Genomic DNA, 27,448 nt, shown 5'->3' with positions numbered 1-27,448 from the left:
TTTTAATTTTTTCTTTAGTTTTTTAGCACCTCTTATTACTGAGTATGATAAGCATCTGGAAGACCTAAATGGTCAGCTGAAGTATTATCAGGTACGAAATCATAGTTATCAAACTTTTTATAATCTTTTATTATTAAAAAAGAGAAAAAGTAAAATAAACTTTCTTTTTTCCAAAAAAAGTTGATGAGAAAGAAATGTTTAGATCTCTGTCTCTATGTATGTGCGTGTATGTGAGTGCAAGGATTATTTTCAGTTTTGTTTTTTAATCCAGCTTTTCCTTGCTCCTGCTGTCTGTCAGGAGCATCTCTTAATCTCTTATTTGCTTACATCTTTTTTTTTCCCATAGGAAGACCCAGAACCATCTCATATCATATTAGACCTTTGTCTTTACCCATATTTTACCCGGTTCCCATCATTGGAGAATAGATTTTTTTGCCCAATTTCAGTTGTTACATCTATCAGATTTTTGAAACTATTGATTCACTTCTAATATGGACTTAAGCTGTGGCAGCTTTTTTCTGAAACCTTTTAGTGTTTAGGATTTATTTTAGGATGAAGGGAGTAAAGAAACCATGGAAGCTCTCTGTATAGACAGCTTGTCATTGTGAGCCCTAGAATTTCTAAGACTAGGCTCGAAGAGAACTAGAGTAATAGAACATCATAGTGTGGGATAAAATCCAAATTTCAATGATCTACATTTTTAGCATATACATAATATTTATAATCTGTTTCTTTGACTTGAAAATGTTTTTTACATTTTGACTTTTCTGATTATTGGATAACCATACAGTCAGAGCGTTTCTTAAATAGATGCTATGTGTCTCAAGCTAAGCCCACCAGAAGGTCATCGATGGCCTCTTTCTTAGAGTTTGAATATTCTCATTATTGTGTTTGTCTCAGATACCAATCCCTGGACCAATTCAGTTGTGACAAGGTTAGCAAGGGTGACTTAATTCAATGCAAATTGAAGAAAGTGTAACATCATAATACAAAAACAACCTTTAAAACTGATTTCCTCAGAATGGGGCTGTGGATATGGCAGACTCTGAGACTTTATATATCTTTTACTTTCTTTTTTCTTAATGCATGAACAGCAAGAGATTCTACCATATGCTCTGAAGTCTAGCCCCTAGTACACTCTCAATTTTTGATGAATGAATAAATGTCAGGGTTTGTTGGACAAAATGATTAGATTTAGTATAACAATCTCCTATTTATAAATTAATGGTTTGATATATATAGCTTTACTAAAAGAACATATGATGCTTTTATCTTCTAAAAATAAAGTTCCACATTGCATTTAAAATTATTTATACTTTCATGTCAAGGTTAATCCTCTAACATATAAACATATAAAGTCATTTTGTAGGCCTAGATTTCAAAAACAAGCATTTCGTTCAATTGCAGTTTCCGTTTTATCACAGATTAAGTGTTTTCCTAGTCTTTACTGGGTGCTTTTTAGCCTGTGGTCATTGTAGGCCATTTGAGCCAACCATATTAATGTCTTTAAATCTTTCTCATTGACAGTAGCAACAGATAGCTCTCTTTATGCACAAGTAGCTTTTGCTTTTATTTTTTAGGACTGGTAAGTTTAAAGTTTCTGCCGAATTCACTATCTTGGAATTGCTATAATGGCATATTATGTGGTTTCGATTATTATAAAATGGAATAGCTAGTTATCTTCAAATTAAACTTTTCAATTTTTAATTTTTTATGATATATCTGATTCATATGATCTCTTTAATTAGCTATTTTACTAAGGAGTTTAACTTCATTTTTCCATTTGGCATTCTCTATCTAAGAGTTATTACAGAATTAATGATGAGAGAGAAGACGAAAGCCCAAGGGTCTATGATAAGAATAGTTGCACTTTAGAGAGAGAGAAAATGCTGATAACAACTTCTAAGAAAAGTTGCTCATATAAATATTATTGATTAGAACTAGTTCTTATGATTTTTCTTACTGACTCAGTCAAAGAATAGTATATCTTGAAAGAAAGCAAGAAAAGTATAACTATAATTCTCTATGGAAGATTTTCTTCCAGAAAATGTAAATAATAGGGGGAAATTTATGGTATGAGAGGTATAGCTGAGATTTTGTTTCTTTACAACTGTTAAATATTCTGAAATATTTTACACTAAAGCAATCTTTAATGTGACTGTAATGATCCATCATTAATTCTCGCTCATGTACCTATAATCCTACCTAATTATATAAAAGTAATAAATACTTTTCAAGATACACGGACGTTTTTGCAACTTTTAAAGATCCCTTTTTAAAAATTACAAATGGGGATAATTGCTGCAATAAAATTCAGACCTCTTAGCATAGCATTCAAGACCTGCCGCCTGTCTTTTCCATTTCATCCCTCTCTGCCGTCACTTCATGTGTGGTCAGCTCTCAGTTATCCGACAGTGAATTCGTTTTGGTGGACTTGTGATTCAGGCACAGCGGGGGTCTGTGAAAGGTTCACCTTTCTAGGTAGAATTGGCTGTCACTGGTTTCCAAGGCCGAGCTGCCTTGAGCTTCTCTGGAAGGAAGGGAGAGAGAAAGGCGCAGGGCATCGCCTTTCCTGTCTTCCCTCGCCGGACCCCTCCCGGCTCCTCCTCTTCAGCCTGGGGCACCCAGTCGAGGCTCACGGACACGTCGTGAGCAGGCTGAAGTCTTGTTTTAGCTATGCTTTTGCATTCCCTCCTTCCTGCTCTCCACTTTCCCATTCACTCTTTTTGAGGGCTTACCGTGCTATCTTATCTAACATTTTTTTGCTTCTTTGCTGCTACATATTTCTTCCTACTTAAAATGTCCTTCCTTTCCTATTGAAATTCTATAATCCCTTTATCCCCTCAAAGAGAATTAATCATACTTTCATTTCATTCCCTTTACAGTATGTATATATATTTTACTCTTGATTTTTTTACCATTAATATTTTAGTGTTTGAAATACAAGGTGAATTAATTAAAATATACATTCAAGGTATAAACATCTATAAATTATAGGAATTACATTTATAAATATTACTTAATATGTTATATAAAATAACTTTTATATATATTCTGTTCAAAATGAATGCTTTCTTATGTTCTGTATATCATTAAAATATCCATATTTAATATTGCTTGTTAGGAATATATAATTATTGCTTATCTGTAGACTAGTGTTGTAGAATATGATTTCTTGCATATGAATGGACGACCTAATTTCAATTGTCTGGGAGATGTATAGCTACAACCATATTTTATTCTTTTAGAAACAGATGGGTGAGATGAAACTACAACTGGAAAACGTCATCAAGGAAAATGAAAGGTAGATCAACGAACTGTTGGCTTTTTATTTTATTGTTGTCTTAGATAAATTTTATCATTGTTATTCAGTATTTTAGTTATATAGTATTCTGGGTGTGAGCGTGGGCTCTGGGGCCTGATTTCCACTGTGACTCCTGGCTCTATTACTTACTAGCTAAGTGACCTTGGACAAGTTGCTCAACCTCTTTGTGCTGTAATTTCCTCATCTCTAAGTTGGAGATAATAACAGAACCTATTTCATAGAGTTGACTTTAAAGAGTGAAGTGGTTGAGATAGGGTACATTATAAGCACCTTATAAGCATTAGTGACTATTAATAGTATAATGTATAATATGTATTTTATGAAATATGCTGATGAAATAAAACCTGTCAAGCAGCCAACCAACTCTAAAGCTACTATGTTACCAAAATTGGTGCCTCTAACCTGTGTTCCTTCCCCATCCTATCATCCTGTCTCTCTTTCCCTTCGCAAGAGATTGGCACTGCCTTGGATTTTTTGTCATTTTCTTGCTTTTAAACTTTTTTTTATAGATATCTGTATCCATGACACTATATCGTTTAGTTTTTAGTTTTATTATTTATGTCTTCATTGTAAATAATATTTTCTACTAATAGAATTATATGAATTGTTTTCAAGCTTTTGAGGTGTTATTAAACTTTTTTCCTCATTTTTATCATTTTTAAGTAAATCACTTTTAAGTTGTACCTTCCTCTGTTTTTCCTTTAAGTTATTTTAAAGCACGAAATATCTGTAATTTAGTTTACTGTTAAGATTAATTTGAATTTATGGTTTTCAGAGTTATGATCTAGCTTATGTAAGAATGTGCTGAAAAATAAACCTCTAACAGTCTTGATTCCATAACTAGCAATAATTTATTCTGTTTATTAACAGACTAGTAAGAAGTCAAATGAGTTTTGTGAAACAATGAAGAAAATAGCAAATAATTCTATGAGATTAAATATCCCATTTCCATTTAATTGACCAGATGAAACCACTATCACATTTAAAAATTTTTGCTGAATGTCATATTTCATTAATTAATAAGATATATGAATTTCACCTTTCTGAAAAATTAAAATCTCCCTAGGATGAACCGAATTCTACTAGAATTAATTATGACAATTTAATGCATTAGAAATTGTTAGCTAATATTTTTATTCTTAGCACACATTATTTAATGGTGATTAAAGACTAATTTTTGAGTTCTGCTTAAAAATAATTTTTATGTAAATAATGATTTTTGACCCAAATGTTTATTTAATTAACCCTTGAACATTAATTACTGTTACGAAAATGAATTTAGATTGTTGCTGTGTTAACTGTTTATTCCAAAGGTTGCATAGTGATTTAAAAGATGCCGTTGAAAAACAACTGGAGGCCCTTCCCCTTGGCACAGAGATGGGAAATGATATTTATGCAGACGATGAGACAGTCAGGAATCTTCAGGAGCAGTTGCAGCTAGCCAATCAAGTGAGTGACAGACATATTTTTAAAATTATATCCTGAATAAACAGAGTTTTTAAAAATCTGTGTTAATCATTATGAATACTAATAACAGTAACAAAATTGTTAACACTTATGATTTGCTGGGATTTATAAGAATAGTTAAGAGGTAACAAAACTTGCAATACATACCCTGTTTGTTATAGTGGTCAAATATTTTAATTGAATCATAGAGCTTTTGCCATGATTTTTTTTATCTTATAAAATATTTAATGTCAAAGGTAATTTTCAAAGAGAAAAGTCAACAGTTATCAACTTCCTTAAATTTACATTTTTTTGTTCTGACTTTTCTTTTGGTACCATTTTTCTTCAGTTTTCGAAGATTATAGAATGATATTTTTCTAAAATGATACTTCTAGGATAATACCCTTTCTCCTTTTATCCTTCCTTATAGTAATTGAAATCTTTGGGAAGGCATACTTTCAACACTCATTTTTTGTAATTATACATTAGGATATTTTATTCTAATTTATAGTTTTATATCTCAGGCGTCTCATATCTTACATGGATTTGAATCTCCATTCTTGCGCTTTCTGTGTGTCTCAGTTTTCTCATTTATAAATGGGGATTCAAATTTCTGTGTTGCAGTTTTGGTTTTATAGTTATCTATGAAATGTCATGTAGTTTTTATTTCTTGGAAATTGGGTGTTAGAATTGTCTACTTATGGAAGCAGTTTTTCAGGTTAATCAGATAGATATTTTCCTTGATGAGCACGTAAGTAATACTGATTGATTATTTCTTTTAATCTCTAAAGGGAAGGAGCTTGAAAAGTAATAGAGGAAAAAAATAATGAGGAAACTATGTCCTTTATGCTGTTCTAGACTAGTGTTCTCAGGAAGGATTTATTTATGTTTACACAGAAGAAATATATAGTAGTTTGTATAGTTTGTAGTTTTCAAACCACTACATTGTAGTTTCAAAAAACAGAATGAGGCAAAAGAACCTCGTCTCTAAAAAGTATAGTACTTTTATGCTAATTTTTGTACTTCCGTGCTAATTTTCAATGCTAAATTCTGTTAAAACTTGAAAATTGCTTCTTATTTTTAAACCACACGTTTTTACTATACTTTTTAAAACCATACTCTCAGTCCTTACCCTTTCCCCCTCCTGCTTTCCCCTCTCTTTGCCTTTTCATCGAAATTTTGCTTGGACTCGTATATCTGAAGATGGCCTTTTTTGCTACATTTAGGACCAGTTATTTCATAGAAGATTGGATGAGGTCCAAATTTGAGCAGTCTAAAAGGAAAAAGTAGACTGGCTACAAACACATTTTCCCACGAAGGTTTCTTTCTGACTCTGCCATCAACTTACTGAGGCCCCCTAGGCCAATGGCCTGAACCTCAGTTTTCACTTCTCTAAAGAGAATAATGCTCGCTACGTGCCAGCTTAGTGTTTCGCAACTTTTTTGGTTTCAGGACCCATTTTCAGGATGCTTAAGAATAATTGAGGACCCCAAAAAGCTCCTTGTTTTTGTGGACTATGTATCTATCAGTATTTTTTTGTATTACAAATTGAAAATGAGACATTTTTAAACACAAGTGGGAGCGTAAGAACGAATGCATCTCAGCAGCCATCGGAGCGATCGCCGCCTCACATACCACATCTTAGAAACTGGAAAACTCCACCGTACACTCATGAGAAGATGAGAATCAAAAAGGCAGATAATACGTTCATATTATTAAGACCACAATTTTGACTTTAGAGATCTCCATTGCATACTTGAGAATTGCTATATTGAAAGAATAATGACTTGAAAATATTTTTACTATAAAATCCCAAATATTCATATTATACAAACAGTATATGATTCCTGATTTTATTGAAAGAAAAAAAAATTCTTGCCCCAAGATCACATTTATAAATACCAATATATACAACTTTTATAATGATGATTATATATAGATGTTAGCATTATTTACTCTTGGTAAAATTATAGGTAATTCTTACTTCTCTATTTTTCTGTGTTTTTCTAATTTTCTACAAAAAAAAAAAAAGTTATTACTTTTACAATCCCAAAAAAGTTTTATACTTTACCGGGGACAATTTTTCTTTTTCAGTAATTTCTAAGGTTTATACTTTGTTGAGGAACAAGAATGGTTTAAATACATAGCTCTAATTTAAGGATTTTCATTTTAGCTATGAAATCTGAATAGAAAGAAAGTTTCAAAGAAAGGAATTTTCATTTTTAGGTTTATTTAAATTATTATTAATATGACTTCATATCAAAAATGTTACAACTATGCCATCTTTACACAGGTTCTATTTTTATTTTGTTACATAACATATAAAAATGCATTCTGTAAAAGAATATGATTCATTTGTACTATGCAGTAGCCTGCTAATAATTTAATGAGTTCTCAAATGTTTTCGTTTTATAGGAAAAAAATCAGGCTGTGGAACTCTGGCAGACGGTTTCTCAGGAGTTGGACAGAGTGCAGAAACTTTACCAGGAATATATGACTGAGGCCCAGATTCATGTAGTTGAAAGTCAAAAACAGAAGGTAATCTTGGATTTCGTGGAGTTCTTGTATATCAATAAGAAATCACATTTGGAGAAAGTCAGTTTTGGAGAAGAATGCCCAAGACTCCTTTGTGTTATTTATGTTAATAAATAGATCTTTAATGGTTAGAAATCTCTTGAACAGATAAGATAACCAAAGTACTTCGTAGTGTGCATCGGGTTTTATAATGTGAGTAGCAATGAAAGCTGTATTTAGTGTTAAGAATCAGCTATAAGATTATTATGTATAATAAATAGACCTCTAAAGCTTTTATATTCTTGATTAATCCTGGCTTTAAAAAGACAAAAACTGTTCATTAGATCATGGCCAATGAAGAAACCTGCTAAATATAAAGACAACGCTTTGTCAAATGAAAATGTTAACATCTGTAAATGTGACCTTTTACTAAAATAGATGTCAAGTTTGTATCACAAAAGTTAATCGAAATAGAACTCGACCATATGGAGGGATCTTAATGTTTATTAAGGACTTCTTTCTATTTAAAGCAACATCATTTTATATTCTTTCAAAGTGGACATCTAGCTTTTGCTTTATACTTCTGTTGACAAAAACTCACTACCTCACAGGATAAGCCATTCCACGTGAAAATACGTCTCCTTCATCCTTTTATTTTTTTTTGAAAAAAAAAATTATAGAGAAATTCAATTCTGTTGGTTATTCTGTGGATTTTGAGAAAGCAACTGTTTAAATTGGTCGTCATGCCTCTCTGACTCTCATTTATAGACTTCTCAAATTTCAGTTTATGGCTGTTCCAATTATTTTCATTATAATTGGGGATTTCTGTCTAAAGAAGTCATAATAATAATACCTGCATAATGCTTTGCAGTTTACAAAGTAATTTTTTTCTGTATGCCTCATTTGAAAATATCGCATGTGCTCTGATTTATAAGCCTTACTTCTGAAACCAAGAAGCCATCTCGAATATAAGTTCTTTAAGGTTGTTTTCTCACTTAGGTCAGTCAGCTAAGCTGGTAGGTTTTCTTTTTTTTTTTTTTCACCTGAATAAGATTACTTTTGTGTTGTAGTTTTAAGTCGTTTTTTTTTTTTCTGTACAAGACTTTAGAAATGATACTTTGTCCTTATTTCCCCAGTTATCTATCAACCTTTAATTCTGTCCTCTGACATAGTGATAGCGCCTCCCAACTGTGTGTCACCTACACATATAATGTTTAATGAGATCACAAAAGATAATCAGACGGTTTAAACCCTGTGGGGCACTCAAGTTGTGAGAATTTTAAAAAGTGTGCCATGGTTTGTATTGTAGATTTTGAATAAGTTTGAATATGGTTTTCCAATATTCGACAAGGTTTATCTAGCATGTCTATTAACTAGTGGATTGAGTTCTAGATTACGCCTTCGCATAAAATAGAAATAGCTACATTAGTTTCCATATTGCTACCTTACTTAATTTTTTAATTTTTTTAAAAATTATCGCTTCTTCAACTATTAATTCACACAAAAATAAAAGAAATACAACTGATTTCATTTAGATAGACATAATGATTTTAGACTTGATTTTAGTTTAATTTTAAGTAAGAGTTACAAACCAAATGTTCTTTATGTACCCTCCTGCTTTTCTACTGTAGGATCAGCTGACCAGTTTTCAACAACTCACCAAACAACTTCATGTTACTAATGAGAACATGGAAATGGTAAGTGAAAATAACCATGTACTGTCCTTGTTTATGTTGGCTAGAAATTGTCACTATAAATAATACTTATGCTAATGTAAATCAACAACAACCAAAAAAACCTTGTTGCATGAAATTAAAATAGATAAGCAGGACTCTTTTCTCTGTCTTTTTCTTCATAGTAACACAACGGTTTCATAGTTCTTTCTAGAGTCCAAAGCTAACCATCTGAAATATATTCTAATCTGAAAATACTCTTAGGGTCCTCAGTACTATCTCCTGAGAGTAATCTAGACTGCGACCTACTCAGGAGTAGGACTCATGCTTTGTTCTTAGTAGTTCATCCAGCACACTGCTAGGTATATAAGAGTAGCTGAATTGTTAAATCAATGACTAGCTCAATTCTATAAAAAATAATAGGATGTTAAGAACCATTTGTTAGTTAACTGACCACCAGTACTAACTGATACATGTAAATATTTTATGATTTTTTTCTTAAAACAAATATAATTAGCCCCACCCCACCCCAATTCTGCTGTTTACCATTTTTTCCTCTCACTTTCCTTTTCTTTCATTTATTTTGGCTCTCTTTTTTTTCTTTCTCCTTTCCTTTCCTTTTTCTTCTTGGAATTTTATTTTACCTCATTGTTGAGTAATAGGATTATGACATCCCAGATAATTACTCTTATTCCTTTCTTTATTTTACTTAGTTCCTCTGCTAATTCTTTTTAGTATCTAATGAAAATGTCTTTGTCTAAGTGGAAAGTTATGCCATCAAAAGTAAGTTATTTAATTTTATTCAGCTTTTAAAATTTTTCTCCTTTAATCATATAAAAAAATTATTAAATTGCTCACTGTTTTGCTTACATTAACATTTGGAATTTCCAATCACTTATAATTATTTATACTATACTTCTTAGAGTTTTAAAATAGTATTAAAATACTCCAGAGCAAAATGACTGGGTTCCATAATTAAGAAATCCTATTTCTACATAAAATTAATAGTTTAACATCATAATTATTTCTTCTTTTTTCAGTATATTCTCTAGAATTATGGGGGTTATATAGTCCTTTGGTATGTTATACCACAGAACCCCTATTTTATTATAAACAACCCAAAATCACTAATGAAAGTCATGGAGGAATTCAGAAGCATGAATCAGTTTGGGCTGAAGTCGTTGAGATAGCTTCACAGGAGAATCTGAAATGATACTAAAAGTCATATACTTCCCCAGATGTTACAAACATCCTTCTGTGAAATGCTTCTCAGTTAGGTGATCATCTAGCCTGTGCTTTGAATATCCCCTGTAAGAGATATTATCGTTTCCCCTAACAGCCTTTTCCTTTGAACTCTGATAATTGTAAAGCTAAAAATCTCTCATCAGATTTCCTCCCAGATTTATGTTATTATCTTTTGGAGTAATATAGAACACGCTCACTTCTTCAAGTCAGCATATAAGCATTAAGTCTCTCCTAATTTATACCCAACATACACCCAGTTTTTATTGTTTTTCTCTTATTTAACTTTTCTGGTGTGGTATGATTTACCTACTTATTATTCTATCCTTCTCTCTCTGCATGCAATAGTTGGTCTCTTAAATTGTGGTCTATGAATTGAATACTAAATTATGGTCTGCAGTAGTCTACTTCCCAAGGTAAAAATAATGTTGCAGTCTGGAGGCTTTCTTTCACATCACGAAAACAATCATTCATTTATTCCTCAAAGGTATAAGTACTTAGAATGTAGTACATCATGTGTCAGACATTGGGAGTTCTGGAAAGCTGGTCCTCAAAAAAAGGCTCACATTGTAGCCAGAAATACATAAACTTTAAATATAATATTTAAATATAATGCAATGTTCATTGTAAAAGTACATATAAAGTTTTATCAAAATGCAAAAGGAAACTGTTAATTCTGCCATAGAGTAAGCAGACCACACAGGGTCATACTAGCAGAATGAGAACATCCCAGGGAGAGTGAAATATAATTGTGTATTAAAAATATGAAGTCAGTGAAACTAGGTAGAGTATGAAAGAAGCGCAGTGAAAATTACCTCCAGGACTTTAATTGGAGAGATGTATGTGTGATCTGTTGGGATAGGAGGGGCCTGAAATCAAGACAGTAAATTATTAGGTGACTATAATCTGTGTGATTTTGCATATAAGGCACATAGAGAAAAATAAGAAATCGGAACCACCATGGTAAAACGAACATTTGTGGAAGATCGATTACCTTAGAAAAATTTTGTACACTTGGACGACTGCTTCATATCTTACTTTAGTCTCTTTCATAAACAGACCCTGAGGAAAGGGAGCAGCAGTAGAGGAGTAGAGGAGAGAAGAGAAAGCAGCCATAAAGGACGTTTAATAACTGAGCAAATTAACACTGTGGGTAACTGCAAATCAAACCCACTAATGAACTCTGGAAGCCAGTTTAGAACCCAGGGCTCAGAATTATTCCACCAGGAGACGAGAGAGTTTGGGGTATTTTCACACTAATTCCCTTCAGTCCTTGTTATCAGGCTCTTCCAGAGCAGACTGGGGACATGAGTTCTGCAATACCTGTAGCCTTTTGCACAGATAGTGAGTGAAGGAGGCTCAGGTGTCCGGAGGAAGCCCTAAGACACAAATGCAGCTGCAGGTGCTTTGGAGTGAAGCAGATGTCCACTGAAGGGGTAAGGGCAAGGAAAAATGGCCAGGGTTGTATTTCACCTTCAGAAAATCTAATAATTATCATTACGTCACTTTATTTTTTCTACTCATATGCGCTCTATAGTTAATCTTTAAAGACGCAGTTTTAAATGTTCTAATACTGCTGCTATTTTTCAGACTAACCAAGAGTTTGTGAAAACAGTAACTGAACAGAATGTGGAAATCGAGCAACTCCGAAAACAACTTAGGTATTTTCAAAAATGAATTGTTATTTTAGTATTAATTATTTTTCTTCAGGCGAACTGATGATGTTATAATTTTTTTCATGCGTGTTTTTTTACCTCTCTTTTAAGCTTCTGTCAATAGCTTTTTGTATGTGTGATGTTAGGATGGGAAGAGACTGAACTCAAAACTATTTGTCAGGAGGCAGCTCTGACATGCATGCGAGGGGGTGTTGCACAGGGCGTTTCATACTCACATGAACTGTTGTAGGTTTCAAAATGGCCACAGTCCTTTCTTTCTCCCTGTGTTAATGCCCTTTGCAAGATGACTTTTATGGCATCAAGGAGTGCCATATTTAGCAGAAGTGCGTAATGTTCTTACTGACTATAGGCAGGGTATCAGGTAAAGAGCTAAAGTAGTGTATGAGTGTACCTTGAGCTTATACATGTTCTGAGCAATATTACCAATGATACTTTATCAAATAAAGGAAGGTAAGATTTATAACTAGGTTTTTAATTACAATGCGGATTTTTATTAAATCAATGAGCGGGAAGAAGGAGCAGTACTTTTGCCTATTCCTCCTGCTAAGTACAACTAAAAACCCAGGACATCATACACAGAACAAACATAGGAAGACTGAAAAGTAGAGAGGACAAAGCAGGTTGACTTGGTACCTCCAGTCCTCAGGGATAACACCATGGAAGGGTCCCTGGGTTTTTCGGACTTGGGTTTGGGGTTTTTGTCTCATATATCCCAGAACCGAAGAACCCAGCGAACTGGCAACACCAGCCACCACAGCCAAAAAAGAAACCAAAACAAAAAAAACCAAAGGCCTTCTCACCGTAACCAAAGACCTTCTCGCCGTAACCAAAGGACGGAATAAGGGGCAGTTTAGCACGATGAAAAACTTCTCACTATAGTCCTCTAGTCCAGCCAAGTAACACAGAAACAACTGTGGACCCACCTGTACCCACGCCAGCAAAGGCGTAGTGGGAACCTGGGCTTCTACCCCCATCTGGCAGTGATACGACAGCCCTCCTTTACCCCAAAGGAAAGGTATTGGAGGAAATAAGGTAAAACTGGTTTAAATAATATGCAGAGGCGCATAACATAATACCCCAAATGTCTGGGTTGCTATCAAAAAATCACTCATCGTGCCAGGAATCAGGAAAAGCTCAACTCGAATGGAAAGGCCAGTCAGTAGAACCAATACTCGGGTTACAGAGATGTTCAAATTATTTGACAGAAACTTTTAAACAGCTATCAAAGTTCATAAAATTATGAACTAGCTTGAAAGAAATTAAAAAGTAAGTTTTTCCAACAAAGAAATGGGAAGTCTCAGCAAGGAAATAGAAGATATACAGAAATTGAATGAAAATTTGGAACTACTATACTTGGGTGGGAATATTAAATTCTCTGGTGAGAATAAGTCTTTCCAATTCTTTAAAATTAATATCGGTATAATTTGTATTAAAACCCTTATAGTTTGGGCATGTATGTCTGAGTGAAAGAAACTTCATAATCCCAACATATGAAATAGTAAAGTGTCAATTACCAAGACTCTTCTGTAGAAGAATAAAATGCAATGTTATTTATAAGAATGTGAGTCTGACAGAATAGAATAGAATAAAAACCATATATATAAGTTAAGTATGATAGAGGTGGCATTATAAATCAATAGGGAGACAATCGTGTTATGAATGTTTGTTATATATGAAAGATCTATAAAATTTTGCTTTTCACCTTTTGATATTTATATGGTTTTATGGATTGAATACTGAAATGTGCAAAATCTTATAGATTTTGTTCTAAAATATCAGAAAGTCTCTTTTAATATTTTGGTAGGGAGTCATTTCTTAATCAAAATTTAGATGTAAACCAAAAGGGAAAAGATTGATATTTTGGACTATGTTAAAATGTAAAATTTCTGTTACGAAATCAATATAAATAAAGTGAAAAGGCAGCCCACAGTCCGTGAGAAGATATCCATAATATGTTTAACGGGCAATGCATTAGTGTTGAGGATATATTGACTAAGCATCAATCATAATACATAAAAATTCATAGAACATTGAGTAAAGGGCATGAACAAACATTTCAAGTCATAGCAATCAGGAAAATGCATGTAGAAATAATGTGATACTTCTTCACACCCAATTATCATTGTCAATAATATAACACAGAGTATAATAACAAGGTGCAAAAGGAGATTAAAATATGATGCAATTTATATCCATTTTAAATGTGTTAAATAATAGTATGTATTGATTATGGAGCTATGTTTTTAGTTATATATCCACATGTACATATTTAGATATTTATATCCACATCAACATATTTAGTAAAAGACTAAAATGTCTATATATTATGTGTGCATATTATAAAAGAATAAAATGAAAACATTTCCGAGAATGATATACTCTAACTTCAAGTTAGCAATTGTCTATATGAAATAAAACTATTTGTAGAAGTAGGAAATTGGAGATAGCCTAGATGTTTGTCACCAAGGAAATGGATAGGTAAAATGCGTTAATTGCATCCTGTGGAATGCTGCACATCATTTAGAAACATTGATTTACTTGTAAAAATGAAGTTACAGCAACATAAATAGTCCTAAGAAAAACAAGGTTTGTATTTAAAAAGAAAAAAAGACACTACTCTATAGCATAGAAACATATACATGCAAAAAACAATATATAGTTAGCATATACATGTATGCATATACATATATTTATATAAATATCTATGAATCTATATGTATCTACAAGGATATCTCAAATTTGAATGTGAACCTACAAAATGAAGGGGAATAAGAAGGCTTGAGAACGAACAGGAAAACAAAAATAAACACATGAGAGCAGTCTTTCACAGCTAATAATGGAAAGAATGTGATTAACTCAGCTCTGCTCACAAGGTTCAGAAAGGAGTAGAAGAAAATAATGTAAGATTTATGGTGGATGTAAGATAATTAGAGTGTGGAGATCCTGGAAAGAAGATGAGTAAGGAAATTGGTTCATAAAAACCTGCCATCACACGATGACTGGAAATAGAACATAAAAATGCATATAAAAGATTATGTATAAGAAAAATGGGTAGAACTTGGTGATACTGAGATAAAGGATGGGAAGAATCATGGAATTTTATTGTTAAAAGTAGCTTAAAGATCATCTTAGTTTAACTGCCTAGTGTTATAGTAGAAACCAAACTGAACCAAAGACTCCAAAATTGTCTTGTTCAGGGTTGCACAGAATTCATGGAGGGGCCAAATAAGAACTCACATCTTGAAACTGCTAATCTAGTGAGTTTCTGTACCTGGCTCTCTGACAGTATTCACAGCAGTAAGAAAGTCGAGAGCTGCTTCTTAAAGGATGAATACATTATTTTTTGACATCTGCATGGAAGTTTCATTTGGCTTTTGGACATGCAGGCCTAAAGATTACCGACTGAGATTAGAGATTGATAAAGCTAGTTGTGGTTTCCTAAAGCCTAAAAGGTCTTAAATTTAATTGTCCATAATATTTACTGGCAATACTCCAAAGCTTAGCATTAAGCAGTTCAGAGTGTACACAGAAAACTCTGCTTGCTTTTCCTGAAGGAACATACGGATAAACAGATGCTGCTTTTAGGGATGCAAGTGTTGCTTCCAAGTTTGACAGGTTCTGAATGACGGGCATATTGACATTACCAGAATTTAGGTTTCACGATGCCTTGTACAAGCATGCCAAGAATAACTAAATCAGAAACTCTTTCAATACTAGCCTTAAGTATGTACTGATATCGAAAACATATTGGTTTCATTTGTTGTCTGATGTTATGGTACAAAAAAATTCGAATCATGTGAATTTATAATTAAAGCTTTTTACTTTTTCCTTTTCAAGTTTCTGCTGATGCCCTGTCAGAACAGGTGAAACTCTTCAGCCTGTTTTCTAAGAACCTTCCTTTACTTGGTTTCCCCCAAGTTATGTACAAAATGCTCAAAGTAGTCATTTTGCTGTTACTCATGGAAGAACTTTTGGTTCCTTCCTTTTTGCCTTTGGTCAATATTTTGTTTTTCAGAAACTTAGTAGCTTTCTAAACCTGGTTAAAACTTGCCCTCTTGAAGAAAACTTACTCATTCTACCAGATTTTTATTCTGTAGATCTATTCAGCATTTATTTATTTAAACAAATTTTATGCTCTTTCTCTTTAGGTATTTTTTTTTCATGTCATATATATTCATTTCTAATGTATGTCCAGCTGAGTTACGGAAATGATTACTTTTCCAAGTCATGTCCACTCAGATTTTACATCTTCCTTGTTAAATCTTTAAAAGAAAGGATTATCATCAGTATATAGCTTTCAGGAATAACCAATGTTATCTTGGTCAAAGGATGTACTATACTGACTAAAGCATTTGCTTAGGGGTCTATATTATTCTTTCATTAGAGTGGCATCATTAGAACATTTATTTTAAAAAAATTTAGCCACTAGGGAATGATCTCCTTAGCAGACAGATATTATCTTCATATAAGAATCTGTAACTTGTCAACCAATTTATATTTATTGAGAACTTAAACATACACACATGTGTTCTGAGGGTAGAAATGATCTTTAATAAGTTTATGTATGATATGATAGCCTCAAATTGTTTTAATTTGATCTATTTCATCTCATACACACCTTCGTGGCTTCAACAATCTCTATAAAGATGAGACCACGTTAAATTTTTCTAGCTCAAGGTTCTTCTGCTTATCTCCACCCAGATAGCTCAGAGGCACCTAAAACCCAGCAGGCTCCAAACTGAGTTTACGAACATGCACCCCGAATCTTTATATTAATGGCACCATTCAGTTCCTGGCTCCGAAAACTGCCTCAGAGGCATCCTGTATTCTTTTCTGTCTCATCTCTACCTTCTGAATGTCCCTCAGATCCTTCACTTCTACATCATTATATTGTTACTGCTTTTGCCCAGTCCATCATTTCATTTGCGTAACTGCCAAATTGGCTTACTCCTTCCCTTCTTCCTTTTTCATACTGTCATCAAAACGACCTTTATCAAATTAAATGTGATCATGTCACTCTCCTTTAATGGCTACTAAACGTTTTTAGGATATAATCCAAGTTACTCGGTATGACATAAAGTCTTCTGTGACTTGAGCCCTGGCTGCTTTATTTTTTATTGAATTTATTAGGGCGACATTGGCTAATAAAATTATGTAGGTTTCAGGTATGCAGTTATATAATACATCATGGGTTCACCACCCAAAGTCAGATCTCCTTCCGTCACCGCGTATTTGACCCCCTTTACCCTTTTGGCGACTTTATATGTTGTCACTCCTCACCTCAATTTTCTGAACTATTTTTACTTTTCCAAACAAACCATGCTATTTCATAGCTCCCTACTTTTGCTCACATTCTTCAGGCTGCCTAAAATGCCCTTCCCTGATAAATACTCTTAACTTTTAATGCTCAGCTCAAGTGTCACATGTTCTAGAAATATTTTTCTGTATCTTTATGATCTTCCTTCCATGCCTTCCTTTGTGTCTCAGCTGTATACTGCAGACACATCTCTCACATTTTTTTTAACACCATAGTATACTTAATTCTTACAAATCGATCTCTCTCTTTTTTAAGCTTCTTAAAGGTATGGATCATAATTTAGTCTCTTTTTTTTTTTTTATCTTGCCATCATTAAGCACAATGCTAGAGATGTGGCGAATGCTCAAAAACTATTTTTGAACGATTAAGTAAGTTAATTAAATACTTAATTTTACATGGGTTTTCTGTTTATGTGCTTTGCCATTGAAAACAGGGCACAACTGTTTTCTTGAACCATTATTATTTAGAAAAAAAGATATTTTATATCCTTTAGCTGTGCAGTAATAGGTGACCACTTAGTAGTTTGATTTTCAAAACAATACACCATTTTTAACATAATCAATAGTGGCTTTGCAGAATGAATTAAACAATCCTCAGTGTTTCCCATTATGGATCCGCTTTAAGCTATACTGACTTTTAAATCTGTTTTTAGTACCAGTCATCTCAAAGTTTGAATACATGATAAATGCATTTAAGTATCTTTTTTTTTTATGTTTAGTGCTCTATTTAAATATGAAATCTGGAAATCTTTAAAATGTGACAGTGAAATGAATTTTAAATAAATGGTTTTATTGGAGAACATAAGAGCGATGCGATAGGAATGCGATTCTTGATGCCACTCTATTATGTTTAATGCAACAAAAGCTGAATTATATAAATTGCAGTCTATGTATATTTATTGTGCTCATTTTAAAATCTGTTTTACAAATGCATACTTTTTTCTTTAAAAATATTGTATGTGCTGATAACTTTTATATATATTTTTTTCAAAAACATATGTACCTTTGCCAGGTGATAGTTTTATTTTAGCTGAGATAACAGATTTTTCTCAGATGTTTCATGTTCCAATTTGAATAATATTGTGTCTTCTATTATAAGAATACTATGGAAATCTGGAATTCGCGATTACTATATTTGATTCATAGTGTCTCTTGGAAACGATCCCATGTGATAAATTGCCCTGAGCAGATGTGCTTAGTCATAAGAATTGCCAGACGGTTCCTTATGTGTTGGCAACTAGTTTTCTGAGCATAGAAAACATGTTTTAAGAAATAGGATTTTGCTGTCATGTTCCTATCTCTCCACACTGTTTTACTTATAGTTACCCCTTATTCAAATGTATATTTTTTCCCCCTCATAATCTTTAAGGGACAGAAAGAAAAATATGAGACTTCACTTCCAGAACGTAGGAACAAATCTATAGCCTCGTCGTTTAGAACTTTTGCCTCTAATAGTTGATTACCGGTTTATTTCAAAATATGCATTTTATCATAAGTATGATTTTCTTTTGCAAATACTCCACATTTGTACTCCTAACCTAACCCAAAAAGGTGTTTCTGTGCGGTGTGAAGTAGAAAGGGCATAGGCGTTGAAGTCAGACCGCTCTAGCTTTGTGTTGTTTTTTATTTCCTGTTTTGTACTCTGGATCTGGGTGATTGACTCGGGCCGGTTGCTTGACCGAGTGACCTTCAGTTGCAGTGCTGCAGGATTCTATAGCTCTTGTCATCTTCGCCCTTCTCCGTTCTACTTTAGTATCCAACCTATCCAGGTAGAGGGGTTTGTATAATATTTACAAAGCGAGTGCTGGTCGATTTGGGGGTTGGTATTGATATAATAAGCAGACCGCATATTTCCCTCCCTGTCCCTGGAAGATCAGCCCATCCTTTGCTGTTGATGGCTACTGTCCTCCTAGGACCAGACGAAGCATCATTCCTTCCTTTTCTCCTCCTTTCTGATAAGTTATATTTCCATGTCTTGCCAACTATACGACCCCAGATCTCCTCCATTTCTTCTTATACCTTGTTCCATCAGTTGTAGTCATTTCTTTTTAAAATCTTAGTCTCTCCTTTGTGGGGTTCTTCTAAGGCCTTAAATATATAGACCTCCCTTGATCATTCCTCAGATTACTCTATTTTCTCCTTCCCGTTACATAAACTTGCTTGAAAGAAGTGTCTGTATTCGCTGCAGTCTCTCTTCAGAATTTCTTTCAATTTGGATTTGATCCACTGTGTTCTTCTCCAGATTACTGGTACCTTTTTTGCCTTCGAACAAAATCCTCCATTCCCTTTGCCGATTCTCCTCAATTGAGGATTTTTCTGCCCTTCCCTAACATTTCTCTGAGAGGTCTTTGTGCTCGTGTCCTGATTTCTTGTCTGACCATTGTGGCCATTTCTTCTTTTGCTTTCCCCATTTCCTTATCCTACGTTCTGAAAGTAGACACTTCTTACACTTCTACCCGTGTTACACATTTGCCCCCCTCGCCTTAGATAATTGCACCTACCCCACCCAACCTACACTTTCATCTCAGTAATAATGTTTACCAGATATCTCTTTCTGGCCTCGATTGCTTTGTCGAACGCTATGCTTGAATTGCTAGGGCAGTTATTATCAAACTTCATTTTTTAGCAACAGAACCCTTTTTTAAAGTCTTGCACATAGAACCCCAATATATAAAACTGACAAAAGTGGGCCTGCTGTGACCGAAGCAAGGAGTGGAAATCTCCCCCGTCTTAGTAACTGATACCATCACCACACCTAGGAATTTTGCTCGATTCCTCTCTTTCCTTTACCACCACACCCATTCCGAGTCATGCTGGCTGCATATGTAATCACAAATCCAGTCATCACCACGGTCGCCTTACCCCAAGCCGCCACTGTCTCGCAGTTGCTTCCGATCTGGTGTCCCTGCTTTCGTTCTTGTCCCACCGCAGTTCATTGTCCACATGCCAGCCCAAGTAGCCTTCTCAGCGCGTAAAACAAATCCCATCCCTCGCCTGTTTAAAACACTCAGAGGATTTTCATTGCAATTGGAACTAACTCCAGAACTCTTACTCTGCCCTAATGGCACTTACATGATCTGGCCTCTCTGCCTTCCTCTCTGACTTCCCCTTCCACTTTCTCTCTGTGCTGCACCTCAGCCAGTCATCGTTTCCGTAAGTGCCTTTCTCATACTCTGTGCATTATCGTTCACTCTGCCTGTGACTCTTTCACCCTAAATTTTCTTAAATTGACCTCATTGTCCTTTAGACCTTAGCTCAGATATGCATCGCGCCCAGGTTGTCTCTGACAACCCGTTTCTCTCTCTCGTTCTGTGTCATTTGCTTCATAGCATCACTTGCTGAAATCACCTCATTTATTTCTTTCCATATTCATCGTGCTTCCCTCTACTGCAGTGTAAACTTTATGAGGACAGGGACTTTCTTTCACCAGTGCTGACAACAGTGATAGTATAGTTTACAAAAGTGCTCAATAAAATAAGTCGAGGGCTGCTGAAATACAGTTAAAAAAAAAAAAAAATTGAATAAGCCACCAGCACTTGAAGCTCAACATGTCCAGACTGTATTTGCAGTGCCTAGTATATTATAAGCATTCAATAAATATTTACTCAAAGAATGACTGGGTGAAAATTCTAAACTTCTGTCTTTGTGAAATCTGTACTGCCTCCCAGCGGAACTGCTTGCTCAGGTCGCCATCGCTCTAGGCCTCCTGACCCTTGCTCGGGTGTCACGATGTATTAGTTAGAGAGACGGGGCCATCTTTCCACACATGTCAAGTTTAAATTTCTAAAGGGCAGCTTCATTCTCACTCCTTGAGTAGCTTCCCATCACCTTTAAATTAATAGAGACTACTTGTCCGTGTAGGCCGTCGACGCCGTAGCCCCCATTGCCTCCCAGGCTTATTTCCTCGTCTCCCCTAAATAGGCCCTATGTGCCCCTTAGCTTTCTGTTTATTCTAATTTTGCTCCTTCCTAAAGCTTTCTCTGTGTCTCTGCTTGCCAGAGGTACCATTCCTCTGCCAATTCTTATTTTTGAAGTACCTCCCACTTCAATATTCTCTGAACTATATGCAAATGTCCTACCTACACCGAATCACAGAATCTTATTTTTATCTTCTGTGATATTTAAGGTGTGCTCTGTGGCCCTCCTAAAGATTGCTGTGTTTCGCCTGTCTTCGTGCGTTTCCTAATACCTAGCAGAACACCCAGCATGTCTCAGATATCACAGGCACTTGATGAACATTTTTGAGCATGTCCATTGGATATGCCTGCTTAATAATTATAAATGAATCAATATATTCTCCAGTTTGTCATTGCTACCCAGTTATGACTATAAAACTACATTTGTAATCATTGTTTACATTCTTTTTGTAAAGATAAATATGTTGATTATGTATTTATTATGTAAAATGTAAGACAGTGACTGTACACCAGAATCACATATAGAGATTCTGAAAAACATTGATTCCCAGACATTCTGAATGAACAGGACTTAGAGCCTATGCATACATAATTGCAAAAGGCTCACTTTCATACACAGAAAATATAGAGAACTACTACTGGTATATTAGAGAATTATATTCTAATATAGAAGTTAGCATTTTGTACTATCTTAAATTGTATATAATTTTGAATTAAATTTTTAAAAACTGAAGAGTGGCTGTTTTTTAAAGTTTTGACAGCTCTGTACATGGGTTATTAATATCCATTACTTTTTGAGTTTCTTTGTAGGCTTGTCTTTTGGATGAGTTTAATCACAGACAGCCACTAAAGATTGAAAGGCAAAAAATAAATAAATAAAACTTTTCATAGTGTTGCTGTTTACCATCAGTTTTCTAAAGCAGAAATAATCTTAAAATTTTAGATTGTCTGAAATTATGTTTGGAGAGTTTCTAAAATTTTTAAGCATAAATGATTGACTTTATTATAGTACTGGATAATTATAGAAGCACTTATTAAAATATCTAAGGGTTGCATTTTTATTTTAAAAAAATATTAGACTATATGTCAAATCAGTAAAGATTGTGTTTTATTTCTCTCAGAATCTTATCATTTATCATTATATGAAAGTAATACTATAACATGTTAAGGATTTGATATGAGACTGCAAAAGAAACAAAAATTTATCTGAAAATAGACTCAGTTAATGTTAAATCTCAAAAGAATGTAATAGTTAATTAAAGCATTTTAATTTGTTTAAATTAAATGTAAATGTTATAAGTACAGTACTAGATCCTGTCTTTTGTGTTATACTTGGTTATACTTCACTTAATAGAGCAAAACTTTGTTTTTTATAAATAATGAAAAATCACATTAAAGAAAATGCCAGGAATTTTAAATTGTTTGGCAAGAAAATGTACCTGAAAAAATAATAATGTGCTTTTTAAAATATTCCTTTGGGACAAAAATAAAATATGTGAGTGGCTGTGACATCAATATTGTTAATATTTAACAGTAATCTTTTAGCAAGTTTGTTTTTCTAAAATGAAAGCTATTTTTCACCTTGATATAATTATGTACACAAGCAGACATATATCTAAAACATTCGCATATAAAATAGTATAAACATGTAGTTTTTAAAGTTCCTTCATAAAATAAAATTAGGGTTATTTCTGTTGGTTCCTTTAAAGAGTCAAAGTTTGAGTATTTGTAAGAGCTCCCAAGACTCCAAAGAGCATGTTCACATACGGCTTTTATTTAAAGGCAGAAGATACTGTGCAGCAAGAAAAAGAGCAGAGGCGAGCGTAGGGGGCCCAGTGACACCAGACACAGTGCCCCAGGGTCTTTGTTCATACAAAGACATGCTTTGTCTCCAGATTGAACTACCAAGATGTGTGCAATGAATCTCGGCTTCAGGAAAGCTCAAGGCAGAAGGTCCCAAGGGGGGTCTTTTTCTGCTCCTCTGGTCACGTAGTCCAGCCTGGCCGTCTAGCCAGATACAGCAGGTGAAAACCATCAGTAAGCAGGTCCTGACTGGGGGTGCCAGAGGGGAGTCAGACTTTCAGCAGCACATCATAAATCCCACTTTAGTTTCTTGGCCAAGAGTCAGGCCAGACGTTCAGGCTTCCCCCAGGCTTTCTCAATCCAGCCATGGAGTGTTATACCACGCAGCTCCTGACAACTTAAAATCCAGGAAAGGGCAAGATTATGGTGATAGCTTACATTCGTAAAACCTACAATAACGTTTATTAAGTACTTTAGTATGCATTAACTTATTTGAACTTTATGACAAATCTGTGAACTGTGGAGGAAGATCGTCTTTATCTCTGTTTTACAGCTATAATCCTGAGACTCAGAGGGGTTAAGTGATTGACCTAGTTCACATGCTTTTATTGGCAGTAGAGCGGGATCCAGAAGATGGACCTTACAGCTTTTATTGTAGAATATTTTTTACTATTTCACACCAGAAGTAGTTATAAACAACTGTGTAGTTCTTTTCTGACCATCTATGGAACCATGTAGAAATGGATAAGTATATACAGAAATACTACTTATTTTCCCCTCTAGAACATAGATTTTTTTAATATGTTTTAGGAACTATAATAATTTAAATGCTCTCATTTTCTTTTAATGATTTATAATAACAGGTCTTAGGCCCAGTGCCTGAATTTTTTTCTTTAATTATGTGGGAGAGAGATTTTATCTTCAAACGAAGAGATTCTCTTTCAGATGAGAATGTATGTATTTGGGAGAGTTTTTCACAGTTCTAGGATTTCCAGACATGAGTATCAAATTGGATAGACAAGATCTAAGTAAAATATCAGGATCTACCTGTGATTCTCTATCTCCTTTCCTTCTGCATTCTCTTTTGTTCATTTATGATATATTTTACTTGTACTGTATAGTATGTGCTGTGCTATGTTCTGAGCATTTAATAATTAACAAAATGTGATCCTTGCCTTTAATGATCTTACAGTCCATATTTTTTATGAATTCCCACTTCCACAAGGGAGTCTCTGTCAGTAATGTGCAAAATATTCTGTATTATAAGGACCGGATTATAGAGTCTTTTTTTTTTGCCTAGGACAAGCTAGGAAAGACTTGAGATGAGGAGACCTTTGAACTAAGTCTTGAAGATTGAGGAAATTATCAAAAAAAAAAAAAAAAGTAGAAGGCTATTTTGATCAAACATATGAAAAAAAAGTAGATAAGGCTGTATTTAGGAAGCAGTGACTTAGTAGTCTGTTATATCTGGAACATAAATTTCAAACAGGGGCAGTTGGCAAGACATGAGGCTCCCTGAGGCCAGATGAAGTCCAGTCTTACCTACCATGCAGAGAGGTTTTGATTGTGTGCTCAAAGAAGTGGGGAATCCAGAGATCGTTATTAAATGAGTAATTTTTTCACTAGATAATTTTTTTTATTTATTTTTTATTTTTTTATTTTTTTGCAGGTACAATGCATTGTAGAAGATGAATTAAAGAGGAAACAAGTAGTGAAGAGATTAGTTCAGAGTCTATTAGAATAGTCCTGGGAAGTAATGATGGGGCCAAATACAGGGCCACGAATGAGGAAATGGAGTACACGACAGAGAGACAATTTAGAAGTAGACTCGCAAGGTATATTAGATCGAAGTGCGGAAGCCATCTATTATAGAGGTTTGACCTTGGCAGGTTATCTGATCTGCCTTTCTGTCCTTGGGCATCAGATTGCTGTGACACTCTTGCAGTCAAGTGATTTGCATTAGGCCAAATTATTAGTTGGTGACAGAACTGGGTTCTGAACTCTAGGGTTCTCCACATGCACCTTAGTCCCACTGTGTCTATAACAAATAATTTTTTCCTTAATCATGCTACACTCTTACAATTGTGTATAGTTTGCACTGTACTTTAATGTACATAATCTCTTCCAACTTGTTTAGCAACCCCATGAGACCAATAGAACAAGCTTTATTATCCCCTTTCTGAAGGCAAGGAAGCCAGGTCAGTGTGGGCACTATGCCTATTCAGAATTCTCAGTTTTATCATTACTACTTAAATATCTTACTCCTTATTTATTGATTCACATAGTAGATGTACTCCTGGAATTATCCCTAAGCTTAAAGTAGATTTTAAATGTACTGGTATAAGGTGGTTTTTGTTTTTTGTTTTTTGTTTGTTTGTTTTTGGTCATTTGGTGAATCCTTTGAAAGTAGAAAACAATCTTTTTTATATTTGATAAAATCATATTTTTATAAATTAGATTTATTTAAATCAAACTATTTTTTATAAAATAATATTATAATATCTTATAAAAGATTGGAACCATCTTTTGGTAGACAGTATATCATAGAGGACTCTGTTTAAATACCAATTTCATTACTTGTTTGTGAATCCCAGGGCAAGTTGATAAACCTGTCACCCTTATTCTCTGGATTTTAGTTTGATATAATAATAGTACTTAATTCACAGTTATAGCATTAAGTAAGATGATGTCTGCCAAGCATTTACAGCAGTTTCTAGCACCTGTACATTTTAGGCTCTAGCACCTGATACATTTTAGCTATTATTAGATTTTTATTTACTATTGTTTTATGCTAATCAGTAATGTAATTTCAATACTGTTAAAAAGTCAAAAGTAAATGGATTGACAGTTATTGGGATTTTGCATCAAATAATTTCTTTAAGTTCAGCAGCACTGTAATTTATATTACATATAAAATGTAATTAAGAAATAAATATGGGCAGTTCCTACACTAACATAGCTTTCTTCCTAAAAATGTATATTTTTTACATAGTCTAAGAGTACTTAATCGCTATGATGTTAAAAATCTTTTTTTCTTTTTTTCTTTTCTATTTCATAAAGTCTTAATATTCTAAAGCCCTTTTTATGAGGATCCAAGAAGATATTGAAACTTATTTGATACTCTTGGAACACTCAAAAACTTGAGGGGTTTTTTTTGTACTTTGCAACTACAATCGCTGAAGGAAGTAAATATTATACTATTTTGGGATATATCTCAGTTCACTATGTTAAGTGGGTACATAATACATACTTCTGGTGTTTAAGGAAGGGTCGAGGTGTTGAAGCTTGGGTTCGTTTTTATAGACCAATCAGAAATACTACTCTAACCTTAAAAGGTCGGGAAATTATAGACATAAGTGTGTTCTACTTACTGCATTGGTAGTCAGTGTTATGCACTGACATGATTTATCAAGATGATAAAGTTATTTCTCATGAAATATATTGAATTTTGTGTTTAAAATATAGTTTATATAAATAAAGTATTAATGACCCTCATTTTACATCCCCCAATTAAGCTGTATTTTTTCCTCTTCACTTTCATCCTCGTGCATTTTATTAACAATAAAGGAATCTTATGGTGTTTACCCCTCAGATCCATTTCTTGGTGCACAAAAATAGTGATTTTACCAAATATAGATTTCTGATTTTTGAAATTATTTCTGGTGTGTGAAAACTGAGTTTCTTAATTTACTTTCTTTTTCAGGCAAGCCAAATCAGACATGAGAGTTGCAGTAGCAAAAGTGGACGAGTTAACTAAAATGACTGAAGATCTTCAAGGACAGATGCAAAAGAAGGTGTTTCTTATTTCTAAAATAACTAATTGCCTGTAGCTTAGTTTCAATGTATTTTATTGTTGATCTATTTGGATTAGGTATTAAAGAAGGTTGATGGAAAATGAATTAATCATTTACTTGCTCTCTAAATATAAGATATGAAATTAGGAAGCTAAATTATAATATTGGAAATAACTATATTCTACAGTTTTCAACCAAAATGTACTAGACAGGAAAGTGTACTAGACGGGAAAGTGGGGGATGGTCAGTAGACACTCACTCTCAGTGAACCCAGCTATTGAATTTAGCAGACAAAGGCAAAAGGGAGGAGGCAGAAAAGATGTTTAAAGAAATAATGGTCGAAAACTTCCAAAATGTGGTAGAAAACATTAACAGATCCAAGAATCGCAGTGAACCCCAAGTAGGGTAAACACAAAGAAAATCACTTTTAGAAACACCATAACAACACTGACAACCAATTAGAAAGAGAAAATATGAAAGCGGTAACAAAAAAATGGCATAAACAAGGGAATGGCTGTGAGTAATGGCTGCCTTCCCATTAAGAAACCGTGGAGGCAGAAAACACTGGAATAATATATGTGAAGTGCTGAAGGCGACAAAGATACTCACTAGAAAACTATGTTCAGTGAAATTATACTTCAAAAATGAGGGCAAAATAAAGGCATTTTCACATAAAGAAAAACAGAGAAGTCAGCAGCAGAGCTGTTCTTCAAAAATATTGAAGGAAATTCTTTAAGCGGAA

General features: G+C 33.9%; 1 protein-coding gene across 2 annotated transcripts in view; it reads left to right on the top strand.

Moving 5' to 3' along the window:
- Positions 1 to 27,448, top strand: part of SCLT1 (sodium channel and clathrin linker 1) — an 89,802-nt gene that overhangs the window by 18,230 nt on the left and 44,124 nt on the right. For both annotated transcript variants that reach the window (XM_016155776.2, XM_016155778.2), the window contains exons 4-10: positions 19 to 91; positions 3,249 to 3,304; positions 4,639 to 4,774; positions 7,187 to 7,309; positions 8,917 to 8,982; positions 11,791 to 11,861; positions 26,616 to 26,706. In XM_016155776.2, the coding sequence (XP_016011262.2) occupies positions 19 to 91; positions 3,249 to 3,304; positions 4,639 to 4,774; positions 7,187 to 7,309; positions 8,917 to 8,982; positions 11,791 to 11,861; positions 26,616 to 26,706 (616 nt within the window). The remainder of the gene's footprint in view (positions 1 to 18; positions 92 to 3,248; positions 3,305 to 4,638; positions 4,775 to 7,186; positions 7,310 to 8,916; positions 8,983 to 11,790; positions 11,862 to 26,615; positions 26,707 to 27,448) is intronic.

Source organism: Rousettus aegyptiacus, unplaced genomic scaffold, assembly GCF_014176215.1.
Source record: "Rousettus aegyptiacus isolate mRouAeg1 unplaced genomic scaffold, mRouAeg1.p scaffold_m13_p_16, whole genome shotgun sequence".
NCBI lineage: Eukaryota > Metazoa > Chordata > Mammalia > Chiroptera > Pteropodidae > Rousettus > Rousettus aegyptiacus.
Note: the sequence above shows the minus strand (reverse complement) of the source record. Positions and strands in the feature narration are given on the sequence as shown.